The sequence below is a fragment of the Ursus maritimus genome, unplaced genomic scaffold (genome assembly GCF_017311325.1).
Source record: "Ursus maritimus isolate PB19 unplaced genomic scaffold, ASM1731132v1 scaffold_2, whole genome shotgun sequence".
Classification (NCBI taxonomy): domain Eukaryota; kingdom Metazoa; phylum Chordata; class Mammalia; order Carnivora; family Ursidae; genus Ursus; species Ursus maritimus.
The window spans coordinates 71,062,188-71,080,300 of NW_024424452.1; the positions used below are offsets into that span (position 1 = coordinate 71,062,188).

The following is an 18,113-nucleotide window of genomic DNA, read 5'->3' on the forward strand; positions in this document are numbered from 1 at the left end:
GTTTGCGGGGCGCTCTTCTAGAAGGACACGTGCGGCCACATGAAAACGTGTGTATGTGTGTCCCAGGGTGCGGGCTGTTATGAGAACCCCAGTTCTGTCGCTCGTGGGGCTCACCGTACTCCAGCATGACTTTATCGTCAATACTGGCGTCCACCATGACCCTGTGGCCAGCCAGGTCCCATTCTGAGGCCTGGGGCTCGAGCCTGTGTTTCTGGGGACACAGTTCAAAGCTCCAGCACACGGCCGGGGCTCGTCCTAGCACCTTGCACAGGGCCATGCCTGTGAGCGGCCTGAGGCTTATGCTTCTCTAGCGTCAGGCCCTCGGCCCCAGGAACAGGGAGGGGACATCGCCAGCCTTCAGTGCCCGGCCTCCTGCCCCCTCTGGGGGGCCCAGGTCCCCATCGTGCAGGAACCTTCCCAGGTCTGCCTCAAGGTCTTCTCTGTCCCCAGGAGACTCCGTCAACCAGGGACGGATGGGAGTCGGTGAACATACTCGCTCCCTCACCCCACATGGGGACCTTTAAAACACTCTGTTCTTGTAAACATGGACCCAGAAGAAGACACAGAACCAATGTAGGGCTGCACAAATTGCTCCCGCAGCAGGGCTGCCGAGACAAGTCCACCCTGGCTCCCAGGGCCACCTCTGTCCTTTCCTGATGCCAGTTCCTGTCTTCCGGGGTCACCCTCCAAACGCTGTGTGTACCCACATTCTTGCCTCAGGTCAGCCTCCAGAGAAGCCCCGCATCAGGCAGTGGGTGAAGAAAGGCATCGGGTGAGCCCCGAGGGCAGGGAAGGAAGGGGCCTGACAGAGGGCCAGGATTGGGAGGCCCTGCAGCCACGCGGTCCTGAGTGTGTGCGGGGCAGAAAGCAGCCACTGTGGCTGGAACATGCCCGTGCATGGGGGAGCCGAGACTGCATCCCGCAGGGCGTCACGATCCTGTCCGTGCACGTGTGTGTTTGGGCGTGTGCTTGCCCGCACGTGTGGGAGTGGCATGGAGGCAAGGGCACTGTGAGAGGCCGCTCCTCCCATGTCACCACCCATCCCACCCCACGGCCACCAGCACATCCACACCCACGCACACATTCATGGCCAGCCGTGGCTGGAAAACCCAATCTCATGGGGCCCGAGACATGGTCCAAGGACAAGTGTCTACTCAAATCCAGTACTTGGAAAACCTGTGAATTACCAGGATCTAGCCCTGAGATCTCCGTGTCACAGCTCAGGCCCCAGAGCCCTGGCAGTGGACGGAGCAGCAGACAGAGCGCGGCCAGGACTGTCCCCCACGCTCCCCTCTGATCCCTGTCCAGTGCCCAGCTACTCTTGCCAAAACCAGGCCTCCCACAGAGTGTCTTTCGTGGTATTGATGGCCGTGAGGAGTTGTGCTTGTTTTAGAGAAGAGACACCCCAGCCACATTCATAGAAAGTGGAGTGGGGTGCTCTAGGGTGGCGGGAAGGCGGTTCAGCGGGTATTGCTGCTCCATTTTGTAGGGCGAGCCTGTTCTGAGGGTTGGCCAAATAGCAATGCGAATGTTCCTAACACCACTGAACTGCGCCCTTAGAAAACTCCTGCAAGAGTTTGGGCAGCACGCAGGAACTGCTATGGTTTGAAACAATCGTGGTGACAGTTTCAGCACCTTGGTATTCCAAGTGGCAGCCCGAGCCATCCCAAGGAAACCCATGCAGTGACTGTGCCTTTACCCGACCATCCCACAAGCCATCCCAGCAGCCTGGGAGGTAGACTGATGGATGGGGAAGCCACTCGGAGAAGTTAGTTAACCTGACGTGGGCATACAGGCTCGAAGCTCCTGTTTTTCTTCCCCATTGCTGTCTGAGATGTGTCGAGGTGACACGGTGTCCTTTGAGTGCCACCAAACACTGGTGACCTGGCCGGGGTCCCTCCCTGGGGTTCTGCCCTGGGCCCTGGAGCTGGGTCTGCAGCTGAGTTATATAATCCTGGCCAAGGGAACTGGGCGTTTGCTGGCCTTTCTTGTTGGCAAGCTAGATCCAGGTTTTGCCTGCTTTTTCTAGAATGGCCGCAGGACGGTCTCTGCCAGAGCTGCGTTGTTTGGAAAACCGTGTGCTTCTGAGCCAGCTCGTAAAACTGTTTGGTTAGATGTGTGTGCGCCAGGCCATAGGAGCATTCTTGGGAGAACGCTTGAGGAGTTCTCAGGCCACCCCCTGCCCAGCCCACACTCCCACCCTGCCCAGAGCCCTGCAGTCCCGGGAGTGGCAGACCTGATCCTGTCTTTGAAAACTTCAGGTGTCAAACTAATTAGGGAGAGGGCTGCAAATTCAAGAAAAATGTCACAGACTTTGAATTTGTTTCCTCGGTTGCAAAATGAGGATACCAGTGTGAGGGCTGACAGCATGTGGAGGGAGCAACCTGTGCCTGCTCCCACCCCCCCACCCCCAGCCCACAGCCCTTCAGCTCTGTCAGCCCCCCTCCACCGCGCCCCCTCCCCACCCCGGGCAGGATTCTCTGGAAATTAGCAGCTCCCGTGCACCCAACGGCCTTCACGCAGACAAGTAGTTTGGCTTGCTAACATGTGATTCTGTGAAGCGGTGAAGATCGCCCTATACCCTGCTCACATTAGTGTGCTCAGCAAACCTGCCCAGAGCCAGGTCCGCCAGGGTCTGGAGCAACGCCACTGATTTCCTGAGAAGCGCAGCCAGGTGCCTGAGCTGGCTTCGGGGACAGCCCGTGGCGTTCGCTGGGTCTCCCTGGAAGGAGACGGGATGCCTGGTGAGCGGGTGGGACCCTGCCCTCAGCCCGAAGAGCATTCCTCCCAGCCAGACCCAGGGTTCCGGCTGGATGGCCCAGCACCCTCTGTCCACATGGTAACTGAGAGAGGCTCTTTGGGCAGGTCAGGAGAGGGAAGGCTGGAGCTGGAAACATGCTGGTCAGAGCCTCGGAGGGCATGCCTGCCGACCTGATGCAGGGTGCCAAACTTCGGCTGTCATCCTCCTCTAACCAGGGTTAAGATCACGTACTTTACATTGAGCTAAAAGGACAACGATGGCTACATTCCAATAGGGTGGAGATCTTCCTAGTGTGTGATCCCACATCTCTGCTCCGTCAACAGAGGAGTGGGCAGAATGCGTGAGACCACCCAGCACCCCCGGACCCAAGGGACCGTGGAGGTTTGGGTTTTGCTTGGGCCCGTCCTGTGATCCAGGACCCTCAGGTGGAAGCACATAGTACCTGTCAGGCTGAGAAGGGAGACACCCCCTTGTGCCAAAATTTCTCCGCTGCTACCTGGGAGGGAAATGTGGGGCCTGAGCCACTAACCCGACACAGGACTGTCCCGTTCCCTCTGTGACAAATGGTTCGCTCCCCTGGGTCTCCTTCAGCCCTTCTCGATGGCCTGTTTCAGCCGCTGTGGGAGGGAGATCGCAGAGCCCTCCCTGGATTAGCAAACTGCCGGTCCACGGGGATTTAGAACCCAACACCGACGGCCACGCAGTTCTTCTAGGCCGTTCCCACAGAGCTTCCGCCCTCTTCCTTTTCGAGGGTTTCCGACACAAGGATGTGGGCTGTGAACACGCCGTTTTTGTTTGTGTGGGTTCTGCCCTGAGGAGAAAACGCCAGTCGTGTACCCCAGGTCCAGGAGGGGGGCCCTTGACGGACAGCAGCTCAGGCCGGGGCCCGACCCCTTGCTCTGGGTCTTGCGCGCTGAATCTCAGCAGCCTCTGGTCACAGCCGCCGGCCCAGCGGCACTGGCGCTTTTACTTGTGGGCGTCGGGACAGGCTTCCCTCCGCTGGGCTGTCGGGAGTGTCGTGACTCATGGGCCACTCTAGAGCGGACTTGGCAACTACAGAGCCCGCCTTTTCTCAGATGCTGCGCCCATTCTCGTTTTCCCTCAACCATGCCATTAACTTTCCAGTGAAGCACGCCGGCCTCACCTGACCTGCACGTCCTGCCCGTTCTCCCCATCCTCCCCATCGGGGCGGCCCCGGGACACTGCCGCCTTCCTCGTCCGCAGCCTCCACCCTGCGGGCCGCACTGCCCTCCCCCCACCCCTGCCCCCCGCCCCCCACCCCCGTCTCTGAGAGGGTCTTCCTATTTAAGGCCCTGGGGTTTCTGAAGGGGTGTTATCAGGGCCTGCTGGCCCATCCTTGCTTCATTCCACATGACTAAGTTTAGCTCCTGGGAGACTTTCCCAGCAAGACAAGCTACAACACATTTCGTTGTCCAAACACGGAGCCTCCAAGTCAGCCGGGCAGGTGGAGGAGCGGGAGCGTGTCTCTTGGGCCATTTCTTCCTGAGCCAGCACGCGGCGTCCCTCCCTGGCCAGCCCAGCAGGGGGTACACGGCGACCTGCAGGGCAGGTGTGGCTTCCGAGGCTGCCGCGCGCCCTCCCCTCACCCGGAGCCACACGGGACTCCCCTGTTGTAGGCAGCGAGTCCATCACTGATTGCGGATTCCACACGCAATCCTAGCACTGGGGCACGGGGACCCCGTTTTGTCTGCATCCTCACTGCCTAATGCAATGCCTGGCAGCGCGCCTGTGAAGAAGTAAATGCATTTTTGCTGTGAATTTAAGCATTGATGTTCCATAGTAGAGTTTAGAAGGGCCCTTCGCTCAGCTTCTGCTCGGGTGCGGGGTTCTCCCGAGGCCCTCGCGTCCCCGGTGCTCAGAGCCCTGGCAGCCGGCTCCGTGCCGGTCAGCATCTGCTGGGTCCTCACGCTGCACGCCGTGATGAGGTGCTGGGCACAGTCACGTAGGTAAGAGCCATGCCCTCATTAAAGCGGCTGGGGTAAACATTGACCCTTTCTGGCCGGGCTTGTTTGCAAAGGCGCAAATTTGTCAGCATCGGGAGCCTCGCCTGTAGCAGGGGAGCCGGTGGGCCCTGCCCCTCCACCACGGCCGCCCCCCGAAGAGGACGTGGGTGCAAAGAAGAATCTGAGGAGGCCTAGGATGGCATGGACTTTGGTCTCTCCGACTAAACCTTTTTTGTAACATGTTCTATAAAAAGCCAAACTCTAAAAAAAAAACATCAAACTTTTAGATCGTTAGAAGTCAGACCCCAGAGATGCAGCCTGACCTGCAGGCTCACAGGAGGAGGTCGCGCAGGCACTGAGGGAACGCGTTCTTTCCCGTGCCCGTCCCTGCCAGGCTCGGACTTCTGGCCTCTGGCTCTGGCGTTCCGCGGGTCCGAGCTGCAGCTGCGGCCCCTACAGCTCACTCAGCATGGCCTCGGGCCATGTGACTTATCTCGCCGAGCCTGTCTTCTCCTGTCCACGATGAGGACAGTAACAATGCTATCTCCATCTAGAAGGATTGAGGGTAAGGTAGCACAGGCTCAGCAGACGGCAGGGGTTCTCAGCAAACGTCCAGTTTTCAGTACACCACTCTCCAAGGTTAGCCACCTGCCCTCCAGCTTCTTCTTTGTTCTGCACGTGGTTCTCTGCTTATTCCGGGCTTACTGACCCTGCGGGTCTGGCAGACAGAAGTAAAGATCTTTCCTGCCCTTCAGGAGTGAGCGCCTCATGGGGAAACAAGCTGCGAATTTATAAACAGTATGTGGGGCCACAGGATCATTTGGAGAGTCCAAAAGAGTGGCACTTGACCTGCTGGGGAGTGGGGATGGGCAGCAGAAGGCTGGCGTGAGCTCTGAGGATGAGCCAAGCAGACCAGGAGAAAAGGAGATGTAGGCTGAAGGGAGTTATGCAAAGCCACAGAAGGTTTTCTCACGCCCAACCCTGGTGCTCTGGAGGCGTCGAGGCCCAGCCTTCTTACCACCCCCAGAGTCCTAGGTCTCTCTTTGGAGAAGTCACTGCCAGGGACAGAAACAATGGGCTGAATTGGCAGCCGGGCACTGGACTGGTCAGGAGACCTGCCACCTGAATGAGAACTGTGGTAATGTGACTGCCCACAGCAGGTTTGGGGAAGGAAGACTGCGCTCACCATGGCCCCACAGTAACAGGGCTCAGGGAAGGCCGAGCTGGATGGGGAGTCGAGAGGTGTCGGCATTTCTGCGGTGCGTGAAGCCAGTGGCTCGAGTTCTGCAGGCAAGGAGAGTGGGAGGCCTGCCTGCCAGAGAACACAGTCGACTTAATGCCACATGTCCATGGGTGTGTTTCACAGACACTGTCTTACTGAGCGAGCATATCTGAATTGTGAAATCGGTTATCACTCTGAACCACTCATGCAATGGGTCTTTAAGCAATAGTTCTGATGTTAGGAATTTTCCCAGGCAAGAGGACCAGGAAGGGAATGCAAAGTACTTTGGGGATGAAACAAGGTCTGCACAGCAAGTTTGACAGTCTTTCCGAGACGGAGGATGCAGTCCAGCTGGTGGTGACAGGGTGCTTGAGGGTGGGCCACCTGGGTGGCTCAGTCGGTTAAGTGTCTGCCTTCGGCTCAGGTCATGATCCCAGTGTCCTGGGATCCAGTCCCGCATTGAGTCCAGGGAGCCTGCTGCTCCCTCTGCCTCTGCTACTCCCCCTGCTTGTGCTCTGACAAATAAATAAATCAAGTCTTTAAAAAAAGGGGGGGGCTGTGCTTGAGGGTTGGTGTTGTGTACAAACTATAGACTACTTGATTTTTTGATACCACATGTTCTTTTTAAAATACTTCACCATGGGGCGTCTGAGTGGCTCAGTCTGTTAAGGCGTCTGTCTGACTCTCGATTTTGGCTCAGGTCATGACCTCAGCGTCATGAGATCCAGCCCCTAGTCGGGCTCCCCATTGGGTGTGGAGCCTGCTTGGCATTCTCTCTCCCTCTAATAAAAAAAAAAAAAATGAAAAAATAAAATACTTCACCATGTCACGCTCCATTTACCCCAGTGACAGTTCAGCCCAGGGTACTGGCCGCGTGAAGCCAGCTGTCCCCCGTCAGACCACACCCCCGTTCTGCTGCAATAAAATGACATGGAGTCCTCTCCGTGGAGAGTCGCTGCATCTGAAAAAGAAGTTCAGTGTTGGACGTGATTGAACGCAATAAGTCCTTTATTTATTTATGAGGCTCTGCAAGATTCAGGAGTGTGTCATCTCAGTTCCACATACAATAGTAAAAATTTAAACTTCAGCTTACAGAGAAAGATATTTCCAGATCTTTTTGGGGGGGCATTTTAAAGTAAACTCACCCCAGTACCATATTAGATAAAGACAGTAAGTATGAAAATGTGATAAATACTACCTTAATAGCTCAGTTTATTAGCAGTTTTAATAAAGTACAACTTTACAGTGAAAATAATGTACTAGAAATAGTTTTAAAGCTCTTTTATGATATGCTTACAAAATGTCAGACGTCAGGGAAACTGTCCTCAACATGATGATGCGACGTACACACTCCGTGAGAGCAAAGCTGAACGCAGGCTGGACAGGCTGACGTGGGAAGCTGGGGAAGCTCCGGGGACCGCGGGGCTCACGCTCAGGACCTGCACGAGGAGCTTCTCCGCTTCGCCAGGCTTCCATTAATAACGCAGGAAGCCCACTTTCCAGCCACTGTGACGCTCCACAGAGGGATTTCTGTAGCCATAAGGACCTTCACTCCAGTTCCACCTTGCCTTTTTGATGCCGCTTCATTCTCGAGTAGGGACTTATGGTGTCATCCGTCACGAAGTCATACAGTACTTTTATCCACGAGTTGTAGTGGGGCAGGTTGTCATAGTACTCAGCGGCGATCTTCCTCACCTGCAAGGCCAAACGCGCAGCAAGAATGAGTGCTGGCGGAGTCCGATCGGACGTGACCGACGAACGCTGGACACAAACACTGAGAAACACCTTCCTCTCTCCCCAAACACTCATATGTAAGAGCAGCAGAGGAGGGATTTCAGCAGAAAGCAGTATAACAGTGACATATACTCCACCCTCTAGGACCACAGACTCTCCCATCAAGCTCTGAATGGTGCATTTTATTACTTTTTTTAAAGATTTTATTTATTTATTTGAGACAGCATGCGAGAGAGCAGCAGATGCAGAGGGAGAAGCAGACTCCCTGCTGAGCAGGGAGCCCGATGCGAGGCTCAATCCCAGGACCCTGAGATCATGACCTGAGCTGAAGGCAGACGCCTCGCCATCTGAGCCGCCCAGGTGCCCCTGAATGGTGTATTTCAAACAGCTGAGCTATCTATGCAAGTTGCATCTTAATAAAGCTGTTACAAGAAACCCTGTCACACACACCTATTAACATCGTGCACTGTAACTCCTGCAGTATAATGATCCAATAAATACCAGGGATTTGCCGAGGACACAGGACAGAATGCTCCCTGATGCACACGTGACAGGAAGAGCCGTTAAGGGAAGTCCAGAGCTCTGAGGACACCTATCAGCCCAGCTCAGAACTGAGACAGCAGGAAGTGGGTAGTAACGGAACAGACACTGCTGACCGTGGGCCTTACAACACGTGATGTCTGAAGCAAACAAGTTCTCAGACTGGGGACTGTTTGAGAAACCCTGTGAGATGGGGGCGCCTGGGTGGCTCAGTCAGTTAAGCGTCTGCCTTCGGCTCAGGTCATGATCCGAGGGTCCTGGGATCAAGTCCCACACTGGGCTTCCGACTCAGCGGGGAGTCTGCTTTTCCCTCTCCCTCTGACCCTCCCCCCGCTTGTGCTATCTCTCTCTCCCCCTCTCTCTCTCAAATAAATAAAATCTTTCTTAAAAAATTTTAAAAAGAAAGAAAGAAAGGAAGGAAGGAAGGAAGGAAGGAAGGAAGGAAGGAAGGAAGGAAGGAAGAAAGAAACCTGTAAGTTAAGGTACAGCTGACCCTTGAACAACACGGTCTGAACCACATGAGTCCACGTATATATACAGGGACATGTTTTCAGTAAACACAGTGCAGTCCTGTAAATCTGTCTTCTCTCCTTTTCTCGAGCTTACCTCACTGTAAGAACACCATATATGACACATACAACATACAAAATACGTGTTATTCAACTGCTTACATCATCGGTTCGGCTTCCAGTTGTTACATTTTGGGGCTGTCAGAAGTCACATGTGGATTTTCAACTCTGTGGGGAGTTGGCATCCCAACCCGTGTTGTTCACAGATCAACTCTGTGGTTAATGTTGAAAACGGATTTTGTTCAAAGGGCAACCAGCTTTGTATCCTCTTTAAAAAGTAAGTGGACATTCACTTCCTGAGGGAAGAGGCGAACAAGGCCTCCCCTGTCGTCAGGCGTGTGCACGGGTGGTGACACAAGGCACATTACACCTGCTTTCAAACTTGGCTCCTGGTTTTTCGCCAAACATTTTATTTTGAAAAATGTGACCCCTACAGAAAAGTTGGAAGAGCAGTAGAACAGACACCTCCATGCCCTTTAGCCAGGCCCACGAACTACCACTGAGAGTCACTTTCTCTCTCGGCATAGGCGTACACCATATAATATGCTTTCTCTGCTGAGCCTTTTGACAGTAAGTTACAGACATGTGCCAGCTCACCCCTAATGTTCCACCCCAATATTCACCCCTACCTCCTACAAAGACATTCTCCCACAAAACCATCATACTGTTTTCACACCCAAGAAAGTTAAAATCAACGCAATATTCTTTATGATGCACTACGATTTAAAGCTTCCCTACCGACCCAATGTCCTCTCTAGATGCTTCTTTCCTCAAGTGGGAATCCAGTCAATAATCAGAGGTCACCTTAGTTCTCATGTTGTGTTTGTAATCAGTCATAATAGTTAAAAACTTATGAGGAAATCCATAAAATTCGATTGGGTAGATATGATGGCATAAAATATTTGGCAACAGTTAGCTCCCATGGGGCACCTGGGTGGCTCAGTTGGTTAAGTGTCTGCCTTCAGCTCAGGTCACGATCCCAGGGTTCGGGGATTGAGCCCCTCATTGGGCTTCCTGCTCAGTGGGGAGCCTGCTTCTCCCTCTGCCCCTCCCCCACTTGTGCTTGTTCATGCTGTGTCAAATAAATAAAATCTTAAAAAAAAAAAAAATAGCTCCCTTACATCATAGCTTAAAAAATCAAGAAAAATTAGTATTACTTTTCATACATATTCCCCTTTTTAGAATTTTGGAAACATTTTTTGGTAATAAACTGTAAAAGCCACCCATTTTGAGGAAGGGAAGTCTAATAAAAGAATTTACTAGAAAGATAAGTGAAGTTACGAAGGTGGGCCTTTGCAGAGGACGGAAGGATGGGATCAAAGTGTGTTCTTTGACGTCCTCCACGAACAATACACTCACATCTGCCGTGCGGGGAACAGGCAGTCCCTGCCTGCAGAAAGTTTGCCGCCCTGGAAACCGTTCATTTACCGTGCAGGCCAATTACGTGGGACGTCTGCATCTCCCAACAAGGCAGCACATAAATCTTAGCTGAGCCCATCAGATTAACAGCGATGAAACCTACGTGAACTTGTGCTCACTTCACGCAGGGACTCCCTTCTCAATCTCTGACTTAGTTTGTAAGTCGGCAGATCTGGACCCCTGAGGGACTCAAGAGTGCACACTCAGGACGCACACTTGACGTTTGCTTTGACAAGCAGCTTAGAAGGGCAAAATACACTAGATCCCTTTTGTTTTATTATTTTAAGGTTTTATTTATTTATTTGAGAGAGAGGGAGAAGCAGACTCCTCACTGAGCACAGAGCCCAAGGGGAGAAGGGTGGGGCTCGATCCCAGGACCCTGGGATCATGACCTGAGCTGAAGGCAGACACTTAACCAACTGAGCCACCCAGGGGCCCCCATTAGATTCCTTTTACAGTGGGCAAGCTGAGACTGATTTTGGTCATACAACCATTAGAAACTGGAATATATTTCGAACCTCTTTACTTACCAGTGGAAGGCTTTTTCCAGGAATGTTGGGGAAGTCATGGTGCTCATTATGGTAACCCACATTGAAGGTGAGCAGATTCAGAGGCCCGTAATACGAGTAGGTTTCATGTCCCTTGAGGAACATGTAATGTTCGGCTATAAAATGTCCAGAAATCGGGTGCAAACCTAGCCCAAGTAAGGATGCTGCCAACATGTAGACCAAAGATTTAATTCCCAAGACGTAGTAAATTATAATGTCAAAAGTGACCTGGATCACAGTATTAATAATTTCCAGGTAAGAAATTGGTTTGGGGTTGATGAACAGAGGTCGAAAAGCATAGAAAAGGGGCTGAAGGACAACCCATATAAACTTTCTGAAAGTGGTACAGAAAAACCAGCCTTCAAAATCAGTGGGGATGTCCACATCGATGCCATCACCCCCAAGGTAGCGATGGTGGTCCATGTGATACCTCTTAAAGGAAACTGAATAGGGAACGCCAATGGGAAGATTAGCGAATATTCCAAACCAGCGATTCCACATAGGTCTGTAGTGGCCAAAGGCACTATTGTGGGAAACCTCGTGAATAGCCAGAGTCACGGAGTGGTTAACGCAGCTGCCGAAGGCGTACGCCCAAAACATGACCCACTTCCAGTCCAGGTCCTTCACTAAGTAGAAGGCAGCCAGCTGAGTGAGAACCATCATGCTTATAATCCAGATCAAGTTGGGATCAGGTTTCATCAAGGACTTTATCTCTGGATACTTTGCTGTGAAGAAAAACAAACAAACCAGGAACTGAGAAGAGCACACACTAGTTCTGCAATTAGAATTAAATCAACACCCATTAAATTAACACATTAATTAATTTTTTTGTCCCAATCATGATATGCCTTCCATGAGAGACTTTAACCACTACAGGGAGGAATATATTCCAATAGTAAAGTTACTGCATACCATGTCACAACAAATTTGTGCAGGAAAAATTAGCCTCAAAATCCAGACTCTCCACGCGAACAGACAGAAAATCACAAATGAGTAAAGATTTCATGTTACCCAATTCCCTTTTCAGCCCTAACAGTTCTTTGTATATAAAATTTCTAAGTTTTGCAAAGTTGAGATCACAGAATGATAAATATATTCTAGTGTCTGGCAGAATGTACGACACATGTATATACTTACGTGTAATGTATATGCAACGTACTTACTCACGTACGATATATAGTTGTTACAGAGGACACATACTTAGATTTTATCATTTCCTTTATAATGACTGAATCACTTCTAGTTGCCAGTTGTTAACTTCTACCCACTTCCCTATTTCTAGACTTTCCGATAGCTAAGATTTTTGCCAGTGTGGCCTTCTGACAGTCATCAGGAAATCAGGATAATGTGTGAGAACTGCACACTGCTAATTTGTGAGATTCGTACTTGCGCTGTTGAATCTACATGCAGCTATCCAAGTACGAGGAAAAAGACCAAGAGCAAAAACTGCATTTCAGGCAAGTGTCCTATAAGGGCAAATGCAGACTGTTCTCTGGATCTTACCCCCCAGCCCACAAGAGGGAGGCCCAGGTGTGATGAGTGCCTTTGGTGTTATGTGTTGCTGAGTACGTTTGACCCAGGACAGCAAGTGGAAGAAGGACCTTCTTGAGCTAGGTCATTTGGAATGTTTTTGAAAAGATAAAGAAGGGAAGAGACAAGCTTCATCCTCTTTTCTCTACATGTGAAAGGAGGAATTCAACCAAAGCTTACACTGCAAGGCAGGCTGCTGAGTCCAGCTTTCCACATGCCACATGAGGGTGGTGCTGGCCCCAAGTGGATGACTCCCCATTCTCTCTCTCCACTCTCGAACTATTAATCTTCGTTGATTTAGTTCATTTTATCAAATGTTAACAATTTTGTAGGCAATAGACCAAAAAAAAAGTAACCCTACAGCCTAGAAATGAATTTGTCTAACACTAATTTTCCTATCAAGTCATTCATTAAAATATGAGCATTTAGGGAGTAATTCTCCAACAACAGAATAACAACTGTTCAATTAATTGGTGGATAAGAAATAATTCCTTGAAGAATTCATTCAGTAAATACTAATTCTATGTATTTCTGTTTAGACAGAGCTCCAGTATCTTTACCTTATTTAAAACTTGTTAAATTGACACATCTGACAAAGGATAGAAGGCAATACACATTTTATAGGTATTCTAAAATGATGAAACTCACATGCCTTATCCTCTCAGACAAATCAAGTTACTCCAGTTCTGTACCAAATGTCTGCAAAGCTTATTTTAGTACATAAAAATCAATACTACAAGGGGTACCGATATAATTAAATAGGGAAAGAAGAGTTTTTGCAACAAATGGTACTGGTTATCAACGTGCAAAAGGATGAAGATGGACCCCTTCCCCACACCGTACACAAAAAATAACTCAAAACAGATCACAGACCTCAATACAAGAAAACTATAACACTCTTATAAGAAAACAGAAGTAAATCTCCATAACCTTCGTGGTTTCTTAGATACTATACCAAAACCATAAGTGACAAATGGCCAAGAACACATGAGAGATGCTCGACATTATCAGTCATTAGGAAGACGCAAACTGAAACCAAAATGAGATGCCACTTCACACATGCTAGAATGGTTACAATGCCAAAGACAGGCAGTAACCAGGTTATGAAGAAACCAGAACCCACGCATGCTGCTGGTGACAATGTAAAATGGTGCAGCTGGTTTGGAAGAATCTGGCTGTTCCTCAAAATGCTAAACACAGAGCTATCAATGACCCAGAATTCCACTCCTCGGCAGCTATCCAAGGGGAATGGAAACACATCCGTCTAATAACTTCCATGTGAGGGTTCATAGCAGCATTATTCGTAACAGTCATAAGGAGAAAGCAACCCCACAACTGAGCAACTGAAGAAGGAATAAATGAAATGTGGAATAGCCATACAGTGGACTATTACTTGGCTGATAAAAGGAATAAAATACTGACATACTTCAACATAAATGAACCTTGAAAACATGGTAAGGGAAAGAAGCCAGTCACAAAAGACCAAGGATTGTATAATTTCATTTATAAGAAATGTACAGAATAGGGGCACCTGGGTTAAGCGTCTGCCTTCGGCTCAGGTCATGATCTCACACTCCTGGGACTGAGCCCTGTTGAGCTCCCTGCTCAGTGGGGAGTCTTTCTCCCTTTGCCTCTGCCCCTCCCCCTGCTCATGCTCTCTCTCTCAAATAAAATAAAATATTAAAAAATGTCCAGAGTAGGTAAATCTACAGAGACAGATTAGTGGTTGCCTAGGGCCGAGGAGTGGGACTGGGGAACACAGGAACTGCTTTTGAGTATGGGGTTTCTTTCTGGGGTGACAAAAATGTTCTAAAACTTAGACTACACAACTGTGTGAACACACTAAGGAACAGTGAATTATACACTTTAAATAGGTGAGTTTTACAGTTCGTGAATTGTATTGTAATGAAGCTGTTAAAAAACGCGTTTCCCTGTGGATGTATAGCACTCAAAGGAGCATTTCTTGTGCTGCATTATTTGACCCACTAATAATGGGCTCGTTCCTAGCCTTCATTAAGGAGGTCATTTATTTTTTTTCTTTTATTTTTTGATTTATTTTTTCTTTAGAGAGGCGGGTGGGACAGAGGGAGGCAGAGAATCTTAAGCAGGCTCCACACCAGTGTGGAGCCCAACAAGGGGGCTCGATCTCACAACCCAGATGAACCTGTGCTGAAATCAAGAGTCAGATGCTCAACCTACTGAGCCACCCAGACGCCCCTTGAGTAAATGCCTTTTAAATGAACTTCTAATATAACTCCAAATATACATTTAGCATACAGATGTCAGCTGTTAAAAAACATATCCATGTTCTCTCATGGCTCTCTCTCCCCCCAAAACCCAACCAACTGCAGGAATATCTCATTATCATTTAACTATTCTCATCTTTCCTGAGGTTATTCCATCTGCACTCCTGAAATGGGATACTGAGCAGTATTTGCACCTGTGTGGAAAAGGACTGTATTTTCATTGAGGAATCTGTCATCCTTTACTTTCCAAGTGAAGTGATTCAGTGATGTCAAGTGTGTGGGAAAAGGCTCATTGTCAGGATAAGCATCAGTAAGCACCTTCTCACTTCCTTGATTATCTGAATATTAAATCCATGGCTAAGTTCCAGTATTGAGGCATTGAGTTTTTACAAGGTGGACCAAATTGTTCTTACGGGGCATGTTGATTGTCTAAGGCACAGATCAAAGGTATCATACGCTGTCTCTCCTGTGTAAGTGATTCGCAAAATATACATTTTAATTAAAAACAGAAAGCACACATCCAATAACCAAAGTCTCTTAAAAGGCTATCCTGAATAGCAGCTTTAAAGATTCAAGCACCAATTTACTGACTCCACTTTTTAAAATCCATTTTAATTGGACCTGCTAACTCCTATTTGTAAAAGCATGAAATTTCTAGCTCTAGACACCCCAGCAAAAATCAGGGCCTGGCTTTGTCTGCTCACTGGGCAAATGGATGTTGAGAAGAAAAGCTAGCTAAGGACTTTGTGAGAAATCATTCCTCCTATTCGACTTAGCACCCATTGGTTCCCTGATTTTTTCAAGGAGGTGGAGAGCATCTGCCTCGGAGGCCATGTAACCCCTGTGACCCTCCTCTTTACCTACTCATCGTCGTTAAAGTGGGGATACAGCGGACTAGTTACTGCGATCGCCGAGCGGGGTCGTGTCTGTAACCCACTCAGCACAATGCCCGGACCCCGGCGTCAGGAGCGGCCTGGAAGCAGCTCCAGGCAGTTGAGCGCCCCTCCACCCGCAGGGCCGGCCGAGGCCTAGCGAGCCTGGGCCAGGGGCCCAGAATGAGCAGTCGGGGAGCAGCCGGCTAAGCTCGGCCGATCTTCCGTGCACTGGTCCTCGCGGCCGCCGAGCGGGAAGGATGGGGCACACACGCGGGTCCGGCCTGCCGGCGCCCCGGTCTCGCAGCCCCCCGCCGCCGCCCCGGGCCAAGCCCGCTCGCGGACGTCCGCCCCCGGGAGCGCGAACGCGCGGGGCCCACAGGCCCAAGACCACGCCCTGCCCCGCACCCGCCGGCGCCCGCGCTCCCGGGACCCGTGCCGGAGGGTCTCCGAGCCGCAGGACCAGCCCCGGCGCGCCGGGAAGCCCCCGCCCGCCGGAAACCCCCCGGGACGACGCCGCCGGGACCCCCGCCCACCCGAGAGCCCCCTCCCTGCCGGGAACCCCCCGGACCTCCCCGCCGGGACTCCCGCCCCCTCCCCGGGAGCCCCCACCGGCTCTTAACGGGCCGCGGACGCCCGGGCGCCAGGCCGACGCGGAGAGCGCGCCCCGGCGGCGGGAGGCCGTGCGCACATAACGGGGCGCGGGCCCGGCCTCACCCAGGATCTCCTGGCGCCGACTGGCGTGGGGCTGGTCCGTGTAGACCCACTCGAAGTCTTCTCGCGCAACGCGGTTCCCCATGGCGGCGGCTGGCGGACCCGCTCCGGCTCTCTCTTCCGGCCCAGCTCCTCCGAGGCGGCGGCGGCGGCTGCTCCCGGTGAAGACGGAGGCCGGGGCCCCGCCCCGCCCCGCCCCGCCGGCCCATTGGTCCCGCCCCCACAGCCCCCGCCCCTCCGGCCCAGTGGTTCGCCCCACGGTCTGGTCGCGCTGGCCCCACCCCTTTGGCCCCGCCCCCGTGACATCAGCGTCGGTGGAAAGAACGGGCGGGCTGTCCACCGCCCGCTCGAGCCGCGGAGCAGTCCAGCTGTTGAGCTGTGCAGAGTGGGTCCGTGACGGCGCCTCTCGGCTGCTGTAGGAAGCGGAACCTCAGGCGGAGGAGGGCGCGCAGCCGCTGGAGGTTAAGAGAGAAGTCACCGTCGCTGAGAGGGAAGGCACGGGGACCTGGTGTCCCGGCCGCCCCGCCCCGTCATGGACAGTCGAGGCCACAGCCTCTTCTGCGAGGGCCATCTGTTCCAAAATTAGTCACTACTTCTCCTTTACAAAAGGAACTTTAGCTAAAACTACAAAGAGGAAGATATTGTTACGACAGGAGAGAGCCGCCGGCAAGGAGCCTGGGCTCCGATCCAGGTCACCGCCGCACCTGGTCTTGGGGTGGACCGTGGGCGCCTGGGCCTCCCGGCGCCGGCGCGCCCGTGTCCCCGCGCGGGAGCCTGAACCCGAGGAGGCGCTGGACCTGAGCCAGCTGCCCCCGGAGCTGCTCCTGCTGGTGCTGAGCCACGTGCCCCCGCGCACGCTGCTGGCGTGCTGCCGCCGGGTGTGGCGTGGCTGGCGCGCCCTGGTGGACAGCCAGGCCTTGTGGCTGCGCATCTTGGCCCGGGAGCAGGTCGCCGTGCTGCTGCTCATCCGCAGCTGCCTGCCCACCGCCCGAGACGAGAGGCCCTTTCTCCTGAGCCGCCTGTGCGAGCTCCGACCAATCGGACGCAACCTCATCCGCAACCCTTGAGGCCGGGAAGGCCTCCAGAATTGGACGGTGCAGCACGGCGGGGACGGCTGGGTGGTGGAGGTAAACCTGTCACCGGTGCCTGGGGCCTCCTCGCAGACCTGCTTCGTGTCTTCCTACAGTTGGTGTAACAAAAAGCAGGTCTTGGACGTGGAGGAGGAGGGTTTGTGGCCAGAGCTGCTAGATAGGGGCAGGATTGAAATTTGTGTGTCTGACTGGTGGGGAGCCCGAGACGACTGTGGCTGTGAGTACGGACTCCGTGTCCAGCTTCTAGATGCCAGGCAGAACGTCCTGGATGAATTCTCTGTTTCACCGGATCCCATCCACGTCTGCTTTCAGGTCACCCACGTGTTCTCCAACTTCAGGATGGGCGTGTGCTTTGTGTCTTTTGAACACTGGGGCCAGGACGCGCAGTCCTGGGCTGGTCACTATGGAGCTCGTGTCACCAACTCCAGCATAGTCCTGCGAGCCCAGCTGTCTTAGTCGAGGGCTGTCCTTGCAAAACAGCCTGACTGGTGCCTTCCTGGGCTTGGGACCATTGGCCAGGACTCCTCGTTAACCAAGGACATGACCTCCCTGGCATCCTGGGTACTCCAAGATCTCTTCGAGGGTCCTGCTGGGCCCCCTCTTCAGGTTCTGCAAACTACTAGAAGAGAGTTTTTCCTTCAGAGCTCCGTACTGCTGTTACAGGGCAGTCCTGCCCCTGTTGGTGCGATGCTGGTGCTGGAGGGGCTCTTTGTCCTCCCCCCAGAGGCCCTCTGCTCAGCCCCAGTCCCCTCAGCCCCTGTCTCCTCTCCTTTCTGCCTCAGGGACTTTATTGGTCCCTTTAGAGAAGGCCTCTCATCTCTGAAGTGGAATCTCGTCCTTATGGCTGGGAAAATTCCAGCCACCTTGGGTGGCAAACTTAATATCCAGCAGCTTTAAAGCTGC

The 18,113-nt window shown here is 52.3% G+C and overlaps 3 protein-coding genes across 3 annotated transcripts in view; 2 read left to right on the forward strand and 1 right to left on the reverse strand.

Annotated features, from left to right (window-relative positions):
- Positions 1-6,937: 6,937 nt before the first annotated feature.
- Positions 6,938-16,307, reverse strand: DEGS1 (delta 4-desaturase, sphingolipid 1). The gene is made up of 3 exons (XM_040636142.1): positions 16,123-16,307; positions 10,740-11,482; positions 6,938-7,642 (listed from the first exon to the last, which is right to left on the reverse strand). Exons 1-3 carry the CDS (start codon positions 16,202-16,204, stop codon positions 7,496-7,498), a joined length of 972 nt encoding a protein of 323 aa, XP_040492076.1. The 5' UTR covers positions 16,205-16,307; the 3' UTR covers positions 6,938-7,495.
- Positions 16,203-18,086, forward strand: LOC121103647. Its single transcript, XM_040634494.1, has 3 exons — positions 16,203-16,280; positions 16,539-17,246; positions 17,523-18,086. Exons 1-2 carry the CDS (start codon positions 16,203-16,205, stop codon positions 17,184-17,186), a joined length of 726 nt encoding a protein of 241 aa, XP_040490428.1. The 3' UTR covers positions 17,187-17,246; positions 17,523-18,086.
- The window catches only part of LOC103669118 (F-box only protein 27-like), a 2,082-nt gene continuing 1,866 nt past the window's right edge, over positions 17,898-18,113 (forward strand). The window contains exon 1 of the mRNA XM_040634495.1: positions 17,898-17,903. Within this exon, the coding sequence (XP_040490429.1) occupies positions 17,898-17,903 (6 nt within the window). The remainder of the gene's footprint in view (positions 17,904-18,113) is intronic.

Excerpts from the sequence above, each read along its gene's own strand:
- LOC121103647 (XM_040634494.1), top strand. The coding sequence starts at position 16,203 with ATGGCGGCGGCTGGCGGACCCGCTCCGGCTCTCTCTTCCGGCCCAGCT. Across the intron at positions 16,281-16,538 it reads GGCGGCGGCGGCTGCTCCCG|GAAGCGGAACCTCAGGCGGA; the intron begins GTGAAGACGGAG and ends CGGCTGCTGTAG.
- DEGS1 (XM_040636142.1), bottom strand. The coding sequence starts at position 16,204 with ATGGGGAACCGCGTTGCGCGAGAAGACTTCGAGTGGGTCTACACGGAC. Across the intron at positions 11,483-16,122 it reads TCGGCGCCAGGAGATCCTGG|CAAAGTATCCAGAGATAAAG; the intron begins GTGAGGCCGGGC and ends TTTTCTTCACAG. Across the intron at positions 7,643-10,739 it reads CTGGAAAAAGCCTTCCACTG|GTGAGGAAGATCGCCGCTGA; the intron begins GTAAGTAAAGAG and ends TTGGCCTTGCAG.